Source organism: Rhincodon typus, chromosome 4 (genome assembly GCF_021869965.1).
Source record: "Rhincodon typus isolate 14 chromosome 4, sRhiTyp1.1, whole genome shotgun sequence".
Taxonomy (NCBI): Eukaryota; Metazoa; Chordata; class Chondrichthyes; order Orectolobiformes; family Rhincodontidae; genus Rhincodon; species Rhincodon typus.
This window is the reverse complement of record NC_063335.1, coordinates 24,364,204-24,384,947: the sequence shown is the minus strand read 5'-3', so window position 1 is coordinate 24,384,947 and position 20,744 is coordinate 24,364,204. Positions and strand designations below refer to the sequence as shown.

General features: G+C 39.4%; 1 protein-coding gene across 2 annotated transcripts in view; it reads right to left on the bottom strand.

Moving 5' to 3' along the window:
- Positions 1–20,592, bottom strand: part of LOC109929894 (elongin-C) — a 24,234-nt gene extending 3,642 nt beyond the window's left edge. Inside the window, exons 1-3 of one of the 2 annotated variants that reach the window (XM_020529464.2) lie at positions 20,460–20,592; positions 5,846–5,903; positions 2,007–2,150 (exon numbers count right to left, since the gene is read on the bottom strand). In XM_020529464.2, coding sequence (XP_020385053.1) covers positions 2,007–2,150; positions 5,846–5,849 — 148 coding nt within the window. In that variant the 5' untranslated portion in view covers positions 5,850–5,903; positions 20,460–20,592. Of the gene's footprint in view, positions 1–2,006; positions 2,151–5,845; positions 5,904–20,432 lie in introns of both variants that reach the window. The other variant, XM_020529465.2, reaches the window with a different exon arrangement.
- Positions 20,593–20,744: the final 152 nt, after the last annotated feature.

The window sequence follows — 20,744 nt, the reverse complement described above, 5'->3', positions numbered from 1 at the left end:
TTTTCCAGCAACTTTGTTTTTGTTCCTGATTTACAGCATCCGCAGTTCTTTCGGTTTTTATTTAAAAGAAAAAGAATGGTCAAAATTCTTTTATGGCAAAAGGGGATTTAAAGATTGTTGAGCCAACCATTGATTGTTTCCGATCTGCTAACCTGGTCATGAATGCACAACATAACATTAGTTTTACATAACTAATTAGTTCAAAGTGAATTTTGTCAGTTGATTTTTAAACATACATATACGAAAATGCTGAAATATGAAGATAACAGCAATCTCCTAACATTATTTTCTCAAACAATTTCAGGACATAAACCATGCTTAACCACATCCACTTTCTACTTCTACTTCCAGTAAAACCAATTACTAGTGCAAATCAAATTGTCTATTGGCTTTTGGCATTTAAATAAATGCCAAAAGCCAATAGACAATTTGATTTGCAAAGTTAATTGTTGCTAGCTGAATTTCTGTGGTATGTTCATAGATAATGTACAGCTCAGAATAAGTGTGAGTTGCTGTAAAGGAAATCTGTTTAATTTATTACTTTTTCTTTAAGGCATACACACACACACACACACACACACACACACACACTCTGCATTGAGCTGAAAACTCAAGGGAGTTTCAAGAGAATGGCAATCACTGCTGCTAAGGCAAATTAGCTAGGTGGTCAGGCAGAGAAATATCAGAAGAAAATCCATTTTTGAAAACACTTCATATCATTGGTTGAGATGCGTCTGTAACTAACCATAGATCTGAAACTACATTCAACTCAGAAACAGCAATATCTATAATAAACATACTAATGCAACACATCAACGGTACCCGTTTTTCAGATGGCTAATCCATTATTTCAGCATTTAAGTTGTTTTTGTTGCCCGAGGTACTCGGTGCAAAAATTTTAACATATTCTTCAGCATTTTGGTAAATCATGCAGTTCAACCGAAATGACTGGGAAGGATGTCAAACTGTCACGTTATTAAAGCTCCCAATACAACATTCATTCTCCAATAGAAACTGAACCTTAAACATTTATGGATAAGGATTTTTTTTTAAAGCACTGTATGTGCATTTAGCTGACAATATTTTGCAACATGCAAAATGGACTTCATTGCACAGAAACTGGGAGGATTTTGTTAGAAATAAACTTACTCACAATCCCAATGCTGCCAGTGAATATATTTTAAGTTGTAGTTTCATTATAGTCATAAGTTCACTTTCGTGAAATCTGAAGATGGTAGTAATCTCCTAACGTTATTTTCTCACAAACAATTTCAGAACATAAACTGTGATAAACCATGCCCACTTTCTGCCTCTACTTACTTTGTTCAGAAAACTACATAAAATTCTGAAGGATATTAAGGTTAATCATGCATGTTTGTTTCGGCTGTAAAAACATTTGTTGTAAATTACAGCATGGGGATATGAAGTGCCTACAAACAGGGTTAAAATATTTAATAGTACAGCTAGCTGTAATGCTGTTGTGTTACTAATTATATATATACATGGTTCTCCCATATTGACAATTCATATGATGTGGAGGTGGCAGTGTTGGATTGGGGTGGCCAAGGTTGGAAATCATATGACACCAGGTTATAGTCCAACAGGCTTCACCTGACGAAGGGGCTATGCTCTGAAAGGTTATGATTTCAAATAAACCTGTTGGCCTACAACTTGGTGTTGTCTGATTTCTGACAATTCATACAGAAGTCTCTTAAATATCACAACTTTTAAAAGCAAATCATGCAAAGCAAATAGTTTATTTCATAACAGGGTCTAGTGAGAGAGGTTGGGTGGAAGATTTTTTTTCCTGTGTTATTTCAATCAGGAATCCGGACAGATGAGGTTAGAGAAAATTCTCCTCCTAATCCTCAAGGAGGCATTTTTGGATGGGGGTGGACAGAGTGGAGGGAAAGTAGATTCAGAATTAGAAATTTAAACGTATAGACTCTCAGACCCAGCTGCCCCATGTTATTAATTGCAGATAATTAAGTGACCACACAACTTACCTGGGCCACTCAACATAGCTTTAATAGTGCCAGAGGTCAATGCATGTTCTCGCTTTACAATAAATTCATGGCCATCAGAGGAGATTAACTTTACATACATAGCATCAGGGCCTTCACAGCCACCATAGGTCCTCTCTTCTCCATCTGGAAAATGTCAACACAACATTTAATTAAATTTTCCACAGCTTATTTAATTAAATTCTTTCAAATCTAATACATACTAGCATTACTCAAAGGTGAAACGATGGCCTAGCGGTATTATCGCTGGACTGTTAATCCAGAGACCCAGTTAATGTTCTGGGGACCCGGGCTCGAATCCTGCCATGGCCGATGGTGGAATTTGAATTCAGTAAGTATCTGGAATTAAGAATCTAATGATGACCGTGAATCCATTGTCAATTGTCAGAAAAACACATCTGGTTCACTAATGTCCTTTAGGGAAGAGAACTGCCATCCTTATCTGATCTGGCCTACATGTGACTCTAGACCCACAACAATGTGGTTGACTCTTAACTGCCCTCTGGGAAATTAAGGATGGGCAATAAATACTGCCTAGCCAGCAACGCCCTCATCCCGTGAATGAATAAAAAAAAGCACACAGGTTTCAAATTTGTAGAAATGTGCAATTTTAAGATTGAAATAGTTAACTGTAATGTACCCCTTACCTGATTTCTATATTTGAAACAAATGTTACTACAACAGATCAAATGTAACTAACCTTTTAATTATTCAGTGTGTAGGCACTGCTGGCTAGACCTGCTTTTATTGTCACTTCCTAACTCTCCAGGAGGTGGTGCTGAGCTGTCCTGTTGAATCCCATGTGGTGACAGTACAGCCAGAGTGTTATTTGAAGGAGAAAGATCAGGATTTTGACCCAGCAACAATGAAGGAATAGCAGTACCGTTCCAATTCAGCAATGACTGGGGCTTGGTGAGGATCTTGAATCTTAGTGGTGTTTCCATGTATCTGCTGGTCTTGCCCTTCCAAGTATTAGAGGTTTTGAGTTTGGAAGGTGGTGACCAAAGAGTCTTGATGAGTTGCTGCAGTGCATCTTGTAGATGGTACACACCGATGCCGTAATGCATCAGTAGTGGAGGGAGTGAATTTTTAAAGGTGTTAGGTGGTGTGCCAATCAAGTATGTGGCTTTCTTCTCTAGGGTGTCAAGTTTCTTGAATGTTACTGGAGCTGCACTGATCCAACCAAGTGGACAGTATCTTATCATACTTTTGACTTGTGCCTTGTAGATAGTGAAGAGGCTTTAGGAATCAGGCAGGTTTTTTGTTGCAGAAGGGGTTGTCATTGCCTGGCACTTGTATGGCTTGATTGTAACTTGCCATTTAACAGTCCAAGCCTGAATATTGCTGAGGAGCTGCTGCATTTGGGCACGGACAGTTTCAATATTTTCATGGTCGCGAATGCTGCTTAACATTGTGAAATCATCAGTGGACATTTCCACTTTTGACCAAACGATAGCTCCAATCAATCGATAAGTTTCGCCAATTCTCAGTGACATTTGTCTTGCCAAGGCACCTGGATGCCACACAGGGTCAAATGCTGCCTTGATGTCAAAGGCAGTCATGCTCACCTTACCTTCTGGAGTTCAGCTCTTTTGTCCATGTTTGGACCCAGACTTTAACAAGGTCAGGAGCTGGTGGTCCTAGCAGAACCCAAACAGAGCATCAGTGAGCAAGTTATTGCCGAGTAATTGTTGCTTGATAGCATATTGACGATACCTTTGCTGAGGATCCAGATAGATTGATGGGGCAGTAATTTCTGAGGACAGTGCATACCTGGGCAATTTCCCATATTGTCCGACAGATGCCAGTGCTGTGACTGTACTGGATTAGCTTGGTTAGGGCATAGCCAGGTCAGGAGTACAAGTGTTCTAATGTCAGAATTGTCAGTGCCCATTGCAACTTTAAAACTTGTAACTCTGCTATAAAATACTCAAAAGACAAATACTAAATAAAATTTTAGAAGTAGTAGACCACTGTAGGAGCAAATGCCGTCAGATTCAACGTACAATACCCTCATGGATACAACATTTCATTTAGAAGTTTAGGTAGTTACTTTATTTAGCATTTTGTATCATTGCAAAACACTGAGACGAACAGAATGTTTATGCTGGTTGAAATATGTCACCTGGAAGCAAAGACGCAATCCTACTATTTGGGGGCAGCTTAACTTAGTTGGCTGACAGCTGGTTTGTGATGCAGAGTGATGCCAACAGCATGGGTTCAATTCCCTTGCTGGGTGAGCCAATGTTGCCCCTCAGGTTACAGTAAGCCCCAGTCATCTCTCTCTAATGAGAGATCAGCCCTATGGTCCTCTGGGACAGTGGCAGCTTTGTTGTATAACATGATTAAATATCTTATGTTAATGCTTCAGCTTTGTTGTGTAAGACGATTAAATATTTTTATATTAATGCTTCAGCATTTCGACCAAATGGCACATTTTAAATTATTTTATATACATATTTGTAGATACCAGGCAACACAATTTGCAAGTGAAGGAAGAAATGTTTGGAATGAGGATGAATTCTACTTCCCATCTGATGGCCAGCACATTGGTTCCAAATACTTGATTGATAGTTTAAAAACCAAATCTTCCCAGGTCAGCAACAACATGCTCACAGTCTCAGTTCAATACAGAGCTGTAAAGCAATTTAACCTAATCTCAGAAGCATGACTAAATTAATGTGAATTAGTGGGCCTGGAAGCGTAATATGGCACCAGAAAACCTGATCTATTCAATTATACTTTCAAAGCAAAATGTTTTAAATTTCTAGGTGACATTCGAAATGCAAAATTATTGTCTGGTGAGTGTAACAGTCAATCATGTAGTGTTGGCGTTGAGTCACATTCAGACCAAAACAAGGATGGCAAATTCTATTTCTTGAAAAGTGTTGGTGAACCAAACGGAGTTATACAACTTACTTCAATTTCATGCCCCATAATTAAGTGCCTAATCAAAAAGTACTAAATTTATTAAATTTCATTATTTGTTAAGGATGAGTGTAAAATTCAGAATCACTAATGTTGTACCAAACTACTAAAACTATATATTTTATCCTAAGCCCTATAAAAAATTACACGAGATTAAATGCGGTTTGCTAAACAAAAAAAAAAAAATCAAGCTATTTTCCAGAATTCTTAGTGGAAAGCAAGCAGTAATTGGACCATTTTACAACCTACTGAGGTTGTATTTGAAAGTGAACTAGGTATGTAGGAACAGGTGCAGGTCATTCATACACTGAAGGTTGTTCTGCCATTCAGCGGGTTCTTGTCACATAGTGGTAGTGGCCATACCTCTGAATCAGAAGGCCTGGTTCAAGTCCCACCTGCATTAGAGACGTCTCTGAACAGGTTGATTAGAAAATATCTTATTCTGCCATTCAATAAGATCAAGGCTGATCAGAGATATAGCTTCATCTATCTTCCTTTGACCCACTTGTAGGTTTGACATATAAAGAAAATGATCTATTAAAGTAGAAAGTTCTATCCCCTTGAATCTAAAGTCAATGACCTTCTGCACAATGAAATCTCTTTGCCACAGTTTTGCCAATTTATCTAATCTGTCAACATCTTTGTAATTTCATACTTCCATCTACTCCACTTAAAAGGCTGTCTATATTTGTGTCATTGACAATTTTGGATAACAGGCTTCCTATTACATCATCTAGGTTATTAATAAGCATTGTGATTAAAAAGGTACCCAAATGTTAGAGAATGAGGTTCTGATCTTTTTTTAAACAGACTTCAACATGCAGTATGCAGCATATACTGATCTAAGAAAAAATACACACATCATCCAACAAAGGTACCAGGATAATACTTGCCCATTTTCACTAAAATGATGAGCTCCCGATTGTTTGAATAAAATCTTCAAATAGGATCCTAGAAGTTTAAAACAAAAGAAACATATGATCTTTAAATAATAGAGAAGTTTTTGCACTATACAAAAAGATCATAATAGAATGATACTTCTTGCAATTACTTCACGTGGTTTACAAAAGTGACTAGCTGATAGCACTGATATCTAGATAATTTATAGCACAGCAGTACAAACCAGAAAGAAGCCTGGATACAATGAAATTGTAATCATTTAATTAAGAAGCATTTCCCAGTGCTTCATACAAACTTGCTGAGATGCAATCTATGCATCACAAAAATATAACTGCTTTCAGACAATGTGTACAAACACAAACTGAAAGCTCACCGGCTGTCTCATTCTTCTGAACAAGAATTAACTAAGTAAAATATCTAACCAAGTTGGAGCAGGTTACTGACATCCGAAGTTCTGTTGAAACTTCCATCTATTATTTTGGTACCTCCAACAGCTCTATTAGCTGGTCTCCCTTTCTTTGTGAACTACAATGCATCCAAAACTGTATTCTATCCATATATGCCCAAATCTTATGATGTGGGGAATAGTGTCCAAGTAAATTTGCATTGCTGAGGTGGGACCCTGAGGAAGTGCCATATAAGCACACATACTTAAACTTTGGATTGCTGGTTTTATTCTGCTTGGATAGCTCTGGAATTGGCCAGATGCATAGAGAATTGAACTACATCACCCATTGTCAGCCTGCTTTTGGCATGAAATTACTTAGAGTTTCTAAATGTAGGTATAAAGGTAGTTTATACTATAAGTATACTATAACTATAAGCAAATCAGCTGGAATATCAAAACAATCCAAAAATCATATTAACGTTAATGCCCCATCCCCCACCACATATCCGGTCATGTTCACCTCCCATCCGTGTGATGTCAACTGCACCCCCCTTCCCTTTACTATGTACATTCTCTCTTCCTCCCCACACTGCTCCTGCCCAGTCCCCCAACCCCTCTGCACCAGAGACACAGAGCCCACACTATGTCACTGAAAATGCTCACCCCATTCTGCACTCTCTCTCTCAACCTCAACCCCTGGGTTTCCTGGGCAATGTTAGAAGAGTTAGCATTGCAGGGAAGGAGTGGTGCTGTTGGGGTAGGGGGTGTCAACTTGGTAGAAGGTGAGGGATGGGGTGAACACTTGAGTGAGGGGGGCCATAGGAGAACAAAAACATTATCGAAGTAGCAATGCACACTGTTAGAGAGCAGGGGAGTAGGGTTGGCACTCGTGGGAAGGGTTTGAGGGAGGAGGCGAACACTAGGCTTAAAGGGTGGGGTGAACACTGACGGGAAGATGTGAACACTTCCAGGAGTTGGGTGTTGCGGCATGAATATTTGGTGGGTGACCAGTTGGAGAACAAAAAATTGCTGGTCACAAGTTAATTAATAATTACAGATATTATTTTTGAAAACATCTTTATTGACTATTATGGCTGGAAATAGCACATTTATTACACCTTTTGGGGCATTTGAATTCTTACTTAGCAGAATATGGCAGTTAGTGCTGTAAAAACAGGGTGTGGTGGCATGTTTTTCCCTGATTGTTCTGCGCTAGGAGTGAACAAATGGATTTCAGGTATGTTTTGCATTTCAGAAGAATATGAATTGGAAATCCAGGCCAGAAATACAGCGTTAGGTTGTAGCTTTGAAAAGTAGGAACAGAGTGGCAAATCATGGTGATTGCTCCACATTGGAAGATTGTTGCTTTGACAATTGTTGCCACCTATTCTGATCTATATGGCATCAAATTTAGAATTCTCATCCTTCTATTTACATCTGCTAATGCTTTCAATTTTCCCAAAACAACTCCAAACTCCCAAAACTCTTTTACCCGATTCCAACCTCTTGTGTACCCCTGTCCTTTCATCTCTTCCTGTTCTCAGACAGTGTTCCGGAGTTATCTTCCTAAAATTGATACAGCTCATCATCTTTTTGAAAGGTCTCCATAAAAACACATCTTTTGGCATTCTTCTAATTGCTCTATGTTTTGGTTTGTCATTCATATTTTCCCTCATACTTTAGAAATGCCTTGAGTTATGTAGTAGGGAAGCAAAATTGTCCAGGAAGGAAATTCTACAGGTTAAGAGCCTAGACAGCTGAAGGCATGGCCACTAATAGTGGAATGAATGAAGCTGTAGGATGTATGAGACGCAACTATCGGAACAGGTTTGTTTTTGTAGGCCTAGTGAAGACTACAGAGCTAGAAAGGGGAAGTGACAATGGGAATTTGAACATAGTGCTTCATGCAAGTTAGGATATGGTCAGCATAATTTTGGATCCCTCGAGTTTAAATACTTCCCACCACAGAATCATTTGAGAATCAATGTGACACTGAATTGTTACATGTACCAAGGTAGAGTGAAAAGTGTTGTTTTACATGCTTTACAGGCAGGTCACATTGGGGGTCTGTTCAGTCTTTCCGAATGGATTTGCTGAGATACTCAAATAGTCCTCACTGTAGTTAGCTTGTGATCTAAAATTTGAGATATTTGAATCAAAGGCATTATAAGAGATTGCTCAAGTCTGAAAGGTACTCCAGGTTCCAGTGATGGAAGGTGTCATGAACAGTGCTATTGAGCAGCACCTGCTCAGTGATGTCAAGGTTGGGTTCCACCAGAGTCACTCAGCTCCTGACCTTGGTTCAAACATAGACAAAAGAATTGAATTCCAGAGGGGAGGTGACATCATGGTTGTATTTGACTGGGTGTGGCATCCAGGAGCCCTAGCAAAACTAGAATCAATGGTTATCAAGAGGCAAACTCTCCGCTGGTTGGCATAGCCAATCCACCTAACCTGCACATCTTTAGACTGTGGAAGGAAACCGGAGCACCCACAGGAAACCCATGCAGACACGGGGTGAACATGCAAACTCCACACAGACAGTTGTCCCAGGCTGGAATTGAACCTGGGTCCCTGGCGCTGTGAGACAGCAGCACTAACCACTGAGCCACCGTGCCAACATTAGTGAACTGGATGTGTTTTTAGAACAATTGGTGATCGTTTCACAGTCACCAATACAGAGACTACCAATCAATTATAGATTTAGAGCCATGGAGATCTGTAGCACACAAAAGAGTCCTTCAGCTCATTGCATCCATACAGGCCAAAAACAACCACCTAATTATTCCAAACCCATTTTCAAGCACTTGGCCCATAGCCTTGTATGCCCAAGTGCACACCTAAATACTTCTTAAATGTTATGAGGGTTTTTGCCTCCACCACCTTCACAAGCAGTGAATTCCAGATTCCCACCTTCCTCTGACTGAAAACATTCTTCTTTATCTCTAAATCTTCTGCTCCTTATCTTAAATCTGTGCCCCTGGTCAAATATCTCCATCAAGGGAAAATACTTTGTGTCATCCCTTTATTTGCCCCTCTTAATTTAATATATCTCAATCACGTACATTTGCAATGTCCTCTGTTCTAAGGAGAGCAACCTCGGCCTGTCCAATCTCTTATCATAACTGATACTCTCCAGCCCAGGCAATATCGTGGTAAATTTCCTCTGCATCCTCTCCAATGCTATCACATCCCTGCTAATACTCTAGCTGTGGCCTAACCAACATTTTATACAGTTCCAGCATAACCTCCCAGCTCTTCAACTCTATACCTCAGCTAATAAAGGCAAGTATACCATATGACTTCTTACCCACTTCATCCAGTTGTCCTAATACCTTAATGGATTGATGTACATGCATACCAAGGTCCCTATGACCTTTAGCGCTTCAAAGGGTCCCTACAGTTCATCATATATTAATTGGATTTAAATTCAACTAACTGCTGCAGTGGGTTTGTACCTGTGTTCCGACAGTGTTAGTCTAGAGAACTGGATTCCTAGTCTATAACATTACCACAACATCATCACATGCCAAATGTTAATCTTTGTATCAAAATACAAAAACATGCATGGACAACAGCCAAACCAAAAAAAAACCCTCCACAATCAAACCTGAGTCTTGGTACATTTCCTACATCCTTACAAAAATGATCTAACAAATACGTTTTGAAAATATTGATTTCCCAGTTCCTGTTGAATGCTAGAATGATGTGTGTAGGATCGTAATGCAGAGGAAAACATACAAACAAGGAACAAGAATTGGCCCTTCAAGCTTGCTCCACCATTCAACAAGATCATGGCTGATTATATTTTAGCATCAACTCTACCCTGATAATCACGCATCCCCTTGAAATCAAGAATCTACACCTAGCTTAAAAATATTTAAAGGTACTATTTCTACTGGTTTTTGAGGAAAGAAATTCCAAAGACTCTCAGCCCTCAGAAATTCTTTTTCCTCAAGTTTGTCTTAAATGAGTGACCCCTTATTTTTAAACTATGACCCCCTAGTTCTAGATGGTCCTAAAGAGGAAACATCTTTTCAACATCACCTGGTCAAGTCCCTCAGGATCTTATGTTACAATCAAGTCACCTCTGACTCTTCCAAACTCCACAGGATACAGACCTTGCTTGTCTGGCCTTTCCTCATAAGGCTATTCATGAACTCCAAATCTCAGTTTAGTCAACGTTCTTTCAACTGCCTCCAACGCATTGACATCCTTCTGTGAGTAGTGACCAGTTGAACACAGCACTCCAGATGCGGTCTCACCGATGTCCCTTATAACAGAAGAATAACCTCCCTACTCCGGCATTCAGTTCCCCCACTTACCTGATTACTTGCTGTACCTGCATATTCACCTCCTGCAACTCGTACTTAGATACCCAGATTTCGCCGCATCCTCTCACTGTTTAGATAAAGTACTTCTTTTTTATTCTTTCTGCCAAAATGGACAATTTCAGATTTTCCCACATTGTACTCCATTTGCCAAATCTTTGCCCACTCACTTAGCAAACCTGTATCCCTTTGTAGGCTCCTTATGTCCTCTTCATAAGTCACTAGATTTTATTTACCTTTGTATCATTAGCAAATTTAGCTACTGTGCCTTCAGTCCCTTCACCCAAATCATTTATATAAATTGTAAAGAGTTGAGGCCCCAGCACTGAAAAGACCCATTTGTTTCCACTCTCTAATTTCTGTTAGCCAGCCAATCTTCTGTCCACGCCAGTAAGTTATCCTCTGTGCCATGAGCTTATTTTCTGCAATAACTTTTGGGGCACCTTATCAAATGCCTTCCTGGAACTCTATGTACAAAACATCCATTTGTTCCTTTTATCTCAAGTACAACTTACTCCTTCAAAAAGAACTCCAATAAATTAGTTAAATGAGTGCCTTGTTATATTTTATTTGGTTATAGCTTCTAACATTTTTGAATTTGAAATAACCATGAGTAACTCAATACGTTGTTACAACACTGCTAATTCACCATCTTAATATAATCCTGCACAGGCAACACAATATAGATGGCAAATCAACAAATTTTGTTGTTGGGCAAATTGAATTTCAAGAAAACATACATCAATCTAATGAACAGCGAGCAGCGATGTGAAGACGACAACCAGTTCAGTTAGTTACTAAAGCTACTCGCGTGAGGAATAAAACAATATAGCTTTCAGAACCAGAATATTTCAAGTTGATGGCAGAAAGTAGGTGAAACTGGAATAAATGTGCTTTATGAATTTGGTTACAGAACAGCTACAAATAACTTTTGATACAGAACTGATTCAGAATGCACTTCCACAAAATTGTGGTTTTTTTTTTTAAAAAACAAAGGCACTACAGCCATTTGAAACTTAATTTACTCGATGCAACTGAGACAGGACATCCCCAAAGTTATGTCCAAGTTCTAAGGCTGGTAAAGCAACTGCAGTCAGGGTAACCTTTCCTCCAACCTGAACTCTCACCTCCTGCATAAAATACAGGTTGTTACTTCCATGCAATATGTGTTATATTATCAGAAATGCCGAATTTCGTTGGGTTGTTGAAACTGAGTTATGGTCTACATTCCTCTCAAACAACAAGTCTTTGTGCAAGGAGATAGCAAGAACTGCAGATGCTGGAGTCAGAGTCGATACAGTGTGGAGCTGAAGGAACACAGCAGGTCAGGCAGCATCAGAGGAGAGTCGATGTTTCAGGCCTAGACCCTTCATCAGGACTGTTATGTTCAATATGTGCAATGTGGTTGTTCTATTTCTCCATAGAACAATAAATGCATATGATATCAATGTCAAAAACTGGGACACCTGGAAGTTGCTACACAAGAATAAAAACAAAACTGCAGCCATATCATAGTGAACCTTTGTGGTTTCAGTGTTTCCTGATCAGAAATTATCATAATTCTATTAGTTTTAAAATAGTTACGGAAAAAGATAAGCCTTCCTTAAAAGTTAAAATTCTTAATTGGAGTAAGGCAAATTTTAATGGTATGAGACAAGAATTCATGTAAAGGGATGACTGACAAGTGGGAGGCTTTCAAAAATGCGATAACAAGAATTCAGAGGCATTATGTTCCTGTTAGAGTGACGGGTAAGGCTGGTTAAGATTAGGTAGCAATGAATAAATAAAGATATGGAGATTTTAGTCAAGAATAAGAAATAAACATATATTAGTTATATAGACAACTGGGGTCAAATGAATCTCTTGAAGAGTGCAGGGGCATTCTTCAGAGAGAAATCAGGAGGGCAAAGACGGCATACGAGATAGCCTTGCGAGACAAGGTTAACGATAATCCAAAGAGATTCAATAAGTACAATAACAGCAAAAGAGCAATGAGAGACAGAGAGATTTGCGCCCCTTAATGATCAATGAGGTCATCTATGAGTTGAACCTCAGGAGACAGGAAAGATACTAAATGAATATTGATGTTTTGAAAACAGTTCACATTACAGAAGAGGAAGTGCTGGCAGTCTTATGAAGCATAAAGGTGGACAAATCTCTGGGACCTTATCAAGTGTGTCCCAGGATATTGAGAGAAGTTAGGGAAGAAATTGTGGGGCCCCTAGCAAAAAATATTTGTATCATCTATAACCACAGGTGAAGTGCTGGAAGACTGGAGGATGGCTAATGTTCTGTCTTTATTTAAGAAAGGCTGTAAGGAGAAGCCTGGGAACTACAAACCTGTATGCTTGACATCGGTTGTGGTACGTTGTTGGAGGGAACTCCGAGGGTCAGGATTTGCGTGCATTTGAAGAGGCATGGACTGAATAGGGACAGTCAGCATGGTTTTGTGCAAGGGAAATTGTGTCTCACAAACTTGATTGAGTTTTTTTGATGAAGTAGCCAAAAGTATTGATGAGGATAGAGTGGTAGATGTTGTTTATATGGACTTTAGTAAAGCCCTTGACATGGTTCCACATGGTAGACTAATTAATAGGGTTGGATCACATGGGAGCTTGCCAATCATACAAAATTGGCTTGATGGTAGGAGACGGAGGGTGGTTGTGGAAGGTTGTTTCTTGGACTGGAGGCATATGACCAGTGATGTCTTACAGGGACCAATACTGGGTTTCCTTTTGTTTGTTATTTAAATAAACGATTTGGATGAGAATATAGGAGGCATGGTTAGTAAGTTTGTGGATCACACCAAAATTGGTGATATAGTGGACAGTGATGGTTATCTAAGATTACAAAGAGATCTTGATCAATTGGGTCATTGGGCTGAGAACTGGAAGGTGAAGTTTAATTTGGAGAAATGTGAGGTATCGCATTTTGGTTAAACAAACAAGGGGAGGTCTTACACAATTAATGGTAGGGCCCTGGGTAGCGTTGTAGAACAGAGAGATCTAGGGGTTCAGATTCATAATTCTTTGAAATTTGCATCACAGGTAGACAAGGTGGTTAAGAAGGCATTTAGCACACTTGCTTTCATTGTTCAGAACTTTGAGTGTAGGAGTTGGAATGTGATGTTGAGGTATTACAGGACATTGATGAGGCCTCTTCCAGAGGACTGTGTGCAGTTTTGGTTGCCCTGCTATAGAAAAGATACTATTAAATTGGAGACAATTCAGTAAATATTTACCTGGATGATGCCAAGAATGGAAGGTTTGAGATACAAAAATAGGCTGAATAGCAAGTGTCTCTTCCATAGGGTGGGGGAGTTCAAAACTAGGGGGAGTTTTTTTTTTAAGATGAGAGAAGAAACTTTTAAAAAGGACATGAGGGGCAACTTTTTTATTACAGAGTGATTCGTTTGTGGAATAAACTGCCAGAGGAAGTGGTGGATGCAGGTACAGTTACAACATTTAAAAGACATTTGGATAAGTACATTAATAGGAAAGGTTTGAAGGGATATGGGCCAAACGCAGGCAGGGGGGACTAGTTTAGTTTGGGAGCATGGTTGGCGTGGACTAGTTGGACCAAAGGGTCTGTTTCCATGCAGTGTGACTCTATAAATGTTGCAGACAAGTACCAAGTGAAATGGTGGGCAGTCTATATGATTTGAATGTCATGAGCAATCTGAAAACAGTCTGCAAAATAACCCCTTTACAGTCAGGAAAAGTCTCGACTCTACTCCTTTTAATTCTCCCCTACCCCCGCAACAACTGCAGAAGCAAGCAGAGAACATTGTAATTTACAATTATTGAATGAGCTCTATATCTGACATTATATGCAATATGTATATCCTATGTTAAAAGAAATTCAAAGGAAAGAAATTACCAGTTCAGTTTACAGCATTTTAAAAATTGCTTTACACAATTTGTATCTGTTTTTAAAAACAGCACTGGTATGGTGATTCACACTTGCTCCATTTACAATTAAACTCAATTTGAAAAAAAAACAACAGCTGACATCCTTCCTGAAGTCCAACATAAACAGTGTCAATGAAGCTTGCAAGAAATAGTACACTACTTGCTTTCTCATTAATTTGACCACAATAAAACCATACTGACATTTGTTCAAAATTCATACATTAGTCTTTGGAGCAGCATTTATTTGGAAAAAAAATTAAATTTCCCTTAAAGTGACACACAGAAAACATTTCTACATTTTATTTAAAAGAGCATTGCACTACGATTTGCAAAAATAGGATACAAAGTCTTAACTGTTAAAAATACATTTATAGGAACAATTATGTATGAGACACCATTGCTGGCACTCACTTGATGCCTAATAATTTGTTTAAATTCCCAAATTTTACTTAAGTCCAAACCTATTTGAAATATATCCACTGGCCCTGTTTCTCAAGACAAAACTTCAAATTTGTTGGCTTAATTAAATGTTACGATCCACGGACATTTCGAAAATACATCAGTTGAATTATAAAAAAAACTTGTACTTCGATAGTTCGTCCCTTGAGGTCAAAGTGTCACAAAGGGCTTTAAGGAAGTATTTTTGGAACACGGTCACTCTTGTAATGTAGAAAGTTTGCTGACCAACTTGTTGTATGCACAGGGTCCCAGATACATTAATAGGATGATAACCAGATCATCTGCTTTTTTGATGTTAGTTGAGGGATACATAGTGATCAGGACACTGGGGTTTGACTTAATTGCCCTTCTTTGAAATACCATCACTGGAAAATCTTTTACAGCCAGTTGAGAGGGCAGACTTTGGTTTAAAGTTTCAAAAGATGGCAACAGTCAATCATCAATAAAATACTTCAAACAACGTGTTAAACCTTCAAGAGCTGCTGATTATGTTGCCAAAATTACAAAAATGGCAATTTTATCAACTTGTCAGAGTATATATGTCCCTTTCATTGATTTTGTACTTTTATCCTCTTTATTGCCTGGATTGGAACCTGCAGCTGAGACACCTTGCAGAGAATCATGCCCTATTTTTACAAGGATGACATTCATTTTGTTACAAGGCATTATTTGAGGAGACATTTCTGCAACCCAGAGTAGTGAGACTGTGGCATTCTCTACCCCAGAAAGAGGTTGAGGCCAAAACACTGAATGTTTACAAGAGTGAGTTTGATACAGTTCGTAGGGCTAAAGGGATCACAAAGTGAATGGGGAGAAAGTGGGAACAATAGCCTAGGGGTATTATCGCTAGACTGTTAATCCAGAGATTCATAATGCCCTGGGTTCGAATCCCACAATGGAAGACAGTGGAATTTGAATTCAATAAAATAAAATCTGGAATTAAGAGTCTAATGATGACCATGAAACTATTGCTGATTGTCAGAAAAAACTCATCTGGTTCCCTTTAGGGCGGAAACTGCCATCTTTACCTCATCTGGGCCTACAGACCCACAAACATCATTAGGTCATAGATAAGGTGAATAGCAAATGTTTTTTCCCTAAGGTAGGAAAGTCCAAAAATAGAGAGCATGGATTTAAGGTGACAGGGGTAAGATTTAAAAGAGACCCAAAAGGCAACAGTTTCACACAGAGCTTGATGCGTATATGCAATGTGCTATCAGAGGAAGTGGTAGAGGTGTGTAAAATACAACATTTAAAAGACATTTTGATGAGGATGTGGATAGGAAAGGTTTAGAAGGATATGGGCCAAACGCACGCAAATCGGATTAGTTCAGTTCAGGAAACCTGGTCAGCATGGACAGGGTGGGCCAAGGGGTCTATTTCTGGGCTGTATGACTCTGACTGCCCTCTGGAAAATTAAGGATGGATAATGACTGTTGGCCTAGCCAGTAACGTTCAGATCTTGTGAATGAAAGAAAAGCACAGGACACTGGAGTTGGACAATCAGCCATGATCACACTGAACATTGTTAACTTTCATTCATGGAATGTATGGCCTAGATAGGATTGATGAAAAGTTTTCAGCTTATCAAAAATTAGACATATTTTACAGCATAGGAGGGAGCCATTTGTCTCATTGCAGCTTATGCTGAATCTGCAAAAAGATCATAAATTAATCCCAAATTTTGTGGTCTCTTTTGATTCAAATACTTTTCCACTCTTCCCTTAAAAGGTGGACCTGATACTGCTTTAACTACTCCACAGATCAAAACATCCCATGTTTCAATAATGGTCCAAATTGTTCCTTTGCTCCTAAATCACAATTTTAATTTGATAGTCCTTGGTCAATACTATTTCCTTTGGCTGAAAAGTTATTTGCCTATTTACTCAATGAAAACCATTCAAAAACAGTTGAATAAATCTGCATTTAACCTTCCCTTCTTCATTGGTGATAGCCCCATCATCTTGACCCTCTCCTCAAAGTTGCAGTTTTTTGATGTTTAGAAAAGCATGTATATTTAGGTGATACATGCTGTAAATCTACCCTGTACATGCTTTTATTTTTATATACTATCCATAATTGGCCATGTAAACACAACTCTGTGACCTAATCTATACCTTAAATTTAAGAAATGTAAATAAAAAGTCATTTATAGTCACATAATAATCAGCAATGTTGAGATGTGGGACTGATCTAAGCTCATACTAATTCCAAATTTGTACACTGTTTAAAGAAAGAGAGGTCATATTCTTCAACAAGTCTAAGCTTTACCACGGAGGTTTGATTTATTGGGTTGGGGGGGGTGGTGGGGGTAAGATCAGCAATCTGCATATAGAACAACTTAATATAAACATGCAACAAGCCTGGTGTTCTTGCTCATAACTGGCATGAAATTTTTAAAACGTAATTTCACCACCAGTTTGTTAAATGTGCAATCACTTACAGTTTGAACCCCCTAAACATTTTTTCTGGCAACTGAACTCTTCATGAAACAACCTATCCACACAAGTAAATACAGATTATAAATAAGATGACAGCAAAACACCTTATTATTTATTACAGGCTCAAGATGCTGTGTAAGATATTGCTGCAACTCTCCAATATAATAGAATCTTGGTAATCCCATCATGTATTAGACTGTGCATATTCATTTTATGGGAGACCAGTATAGCTCAGCTAATATCATTTACACAATTCTTGGCTTCATCTTCAAATCCTGCCAGTCTTGCCCAACGTTCAGAGGAATTTCTTCCTGCTACACATTCAGTAGCACCCTTCAGTCTAATCATGGTTTATTTCTGTTCTACAGTCAATTTTTCCATAACACACACTATTTTGCCATTTCTCTTTGTGCCCTTTCCATCCACTTGCAATTTGATTCTCTTAATTCTTACACTGTCATGGTATGTAGGCACCTCTGGCAAGGCCAGCATTGGTTGCCCATCCATTGGTGCCTTTGAATCTAATGGCTTACTCGGTCATTTCAGAGGGCTGGTATTTACATTGTTGTGGGACTAGATCACATGTAGGCTGATCAGTTAAAGACAGCAGATTTCGGCCCCTAAAGGACATTAGTGAACCAGGTGGGTTCTTACAATGGTTTCACAATCACCATCAGACTAGTTCCAGATTTATTAATTGAATTCAATGTCATCAGCTCCTGTGGTAAGACTTGTCCCTCTCATCTCCAGAGTTTTAGCGTGGGTGACTAGATTATTAGTCCAGTGAAGTACCATTACGTCAATGTTTCCTTAAGAATTAAGCAGCAAAAAGATGATTCATTTCTGAAGGCACAAGTTTAAATTCTTGATTGCAAAATACACAGAAACTGTTTAGTATAAATACACATCAAGAAAACTAAACAATCCAGTTCCCTACACTACAAAACTACTATAAGAATAATTAAGTTACAATACACAACATTAAGTAGGTCCTTTCTTCAGATTTCTGAAGAAGGGTCCCAACCTGAAACGTCATCTTTCCTGCTCCTCTGATGCTCCCTGGCCTGCTGTGCTCCTCCAGCTCCACACTGTGTTATCTCTGACTCCAGTATCGGCAGTTCTTACTATCGCTGATTAAGTAGGTCCTATTATTCAACCTTTTTAGAATTGAAAATTTTATTAAATTTTTAGAATGTTAATAATTCACCATCACAAATAACTATGTGTGCTTATCACCCAACTCTGTTCAATTGTTTGCTTCTGATTCCAGTCTACAAATCAACTACCAGAAGATTTCCAATATTCAGTCCACACAACTTCAGTGCAATGATCGAGTCAATATATTGTATCCAAATGTCTTTCATTCCATAGGAGCAGAGGAAAGAGGAGCAGTATGCCATTTGGCTTGTTGAGCTGCTCCACCATTCAGACAGATCTTGGCCGATCATCTATCTGTGTGGCATTTTCTCCACTCTCGCCATCTCCTTTGATGTCATTTATTCCTACAAGTCTATTTATTCCGGGCTTGAACATGCTTAATATCTGTGTTTCCACAGTCCTTGGCAGTATACAATTTCAAAGATTCGCTACCTTCCAAGTGAAGAAATTCCTCTTCATCTCAGCCTTAAATGGTCTACCCTTTATTCTGAGGCCACATTCCCTTGGTTATAGACTCCCCAAACAGAGGAAGTATCCTGTCCACACCCATGCAGTCCGGCCATTTAAGAATTTTGTAAATTTCAGTGAGATCATCTCTCATCTTTCAAAACTCTAGAAAATATGGTCCAGTTTCTCAGTCTCTTCTCATAAGACAATTCCACCATCACAAGGATCAGTCTCTGCTGCACTCTAATGGCAAGGTAAATACTTCCATCATGTAATGAGGTCAACCTTTACAAATACTCCAGATGTCATCTCATCAATACTCAAGACAACTGCAGCAAAACTTGTATTCATGTACTCAAAACCTCCTGTTATGAACACTCCATGTGCCTTTCTAATTGCTTGTTAATTGTGCAAGGACAATATTTGGATATAAACACTTTCTACTACCATTTAAAGAATTACGCTGCTTTTCTGTTTTTTTTTTAAAATGGATAAATTCACACTTATTCACATTGTTTCTCATCTGTCATGTTCTTGCCTATTCTGTCAGTCTAACCAAGTCCCTTTGAGGCCTACTTGCATCCTCCTCACACTTACTTTCCTACATAGATTCATAACATTAGCATCTTTGGAAATACATTTGGTCCCAGTATCCGAATCATTGGAACAGATTGTGAACATGTGTGGCCAAGCACTGTTCCTTGATGTACCCTGCTGGTCACAGTCTGTCATCCGAAGAATAACCTGTTTATGCCCATGGTCTGTAGACGATTTGCGTTTTTTTTTAAAAATCCCAATCTATAGAAGTATGAATGTACCAGAAAAACTTGTCAATTCCTTAAAGGTATTTTCTGGTTTGCATTCGTCACTAACAGTTTGGTCCTTCTTTAACAATGAATGGTCTTAATCTGTTCCCTTTGACCTCAAATGGACTTCCCATGTGAACAGTCAATCGTTTCTGCAAACTATGTTGTAAAGGCAAAAAAAAAAACCCTACACTGCAATGCAGAACTCAAATCCTGAAGTGGAAGTTGGTCTCAACCCATCTTCTAACAGTTGAAACTGCCACTGAGTTAACCTAACATTTACAGTTGCAACTGTATGGGCTACATCAGATTAAAACCCAACAACCCTGGGAGCAGGCTCAGTGAGGAAACGCCAGTGTCCCCAGCACCACTTGGTGGTGATTGAACCCGTTCCTCTCTCACCTACACGTTCCTAATGGCCTGAAAAGACCCGTCAACGTGGAGAGAGGGTAGGCAGCTCCCTGAGTAAAGCCGGGCCGGGGGCCCCGATGCCCGCGGTCAAGAACCGGAGGAGACCGGGTGGGGGAAGGCCCAGGGAAATAAGCGGCCGGAGGAGGCCCCCAGCCTCCGATATTTATTCACCGGCAGCCGAGAGGGCTGCAGCCGCGACAGGGGCAAGCGCCCAGCCGCTCCCCTCACCGAATGATGCGAAAGGCGGACATTTACCGGGAAGCGGCGCCGAGCCACGGCCTCGTCGTCCTCAGGATCGGTCCAGAGCCCCGACCCGGAAACGCAGCAACCACTTCCGCTGGGACAGCCGCACAGCCCCACTCAAGAGGCTGGTTCATTCAGAATTCAGCCATTCAGTTTGTCAGGCTGGCGGCACCGTAACAACTACCCTAGACATCAGCCATCTCACCCTCACAAAAAACCCGCACACAGTCCGTCATTAGAACAGGATTATAACCCGCAGTGAGGGGTCAGGGAGGCGCAGCACCTTCACAACCCGCA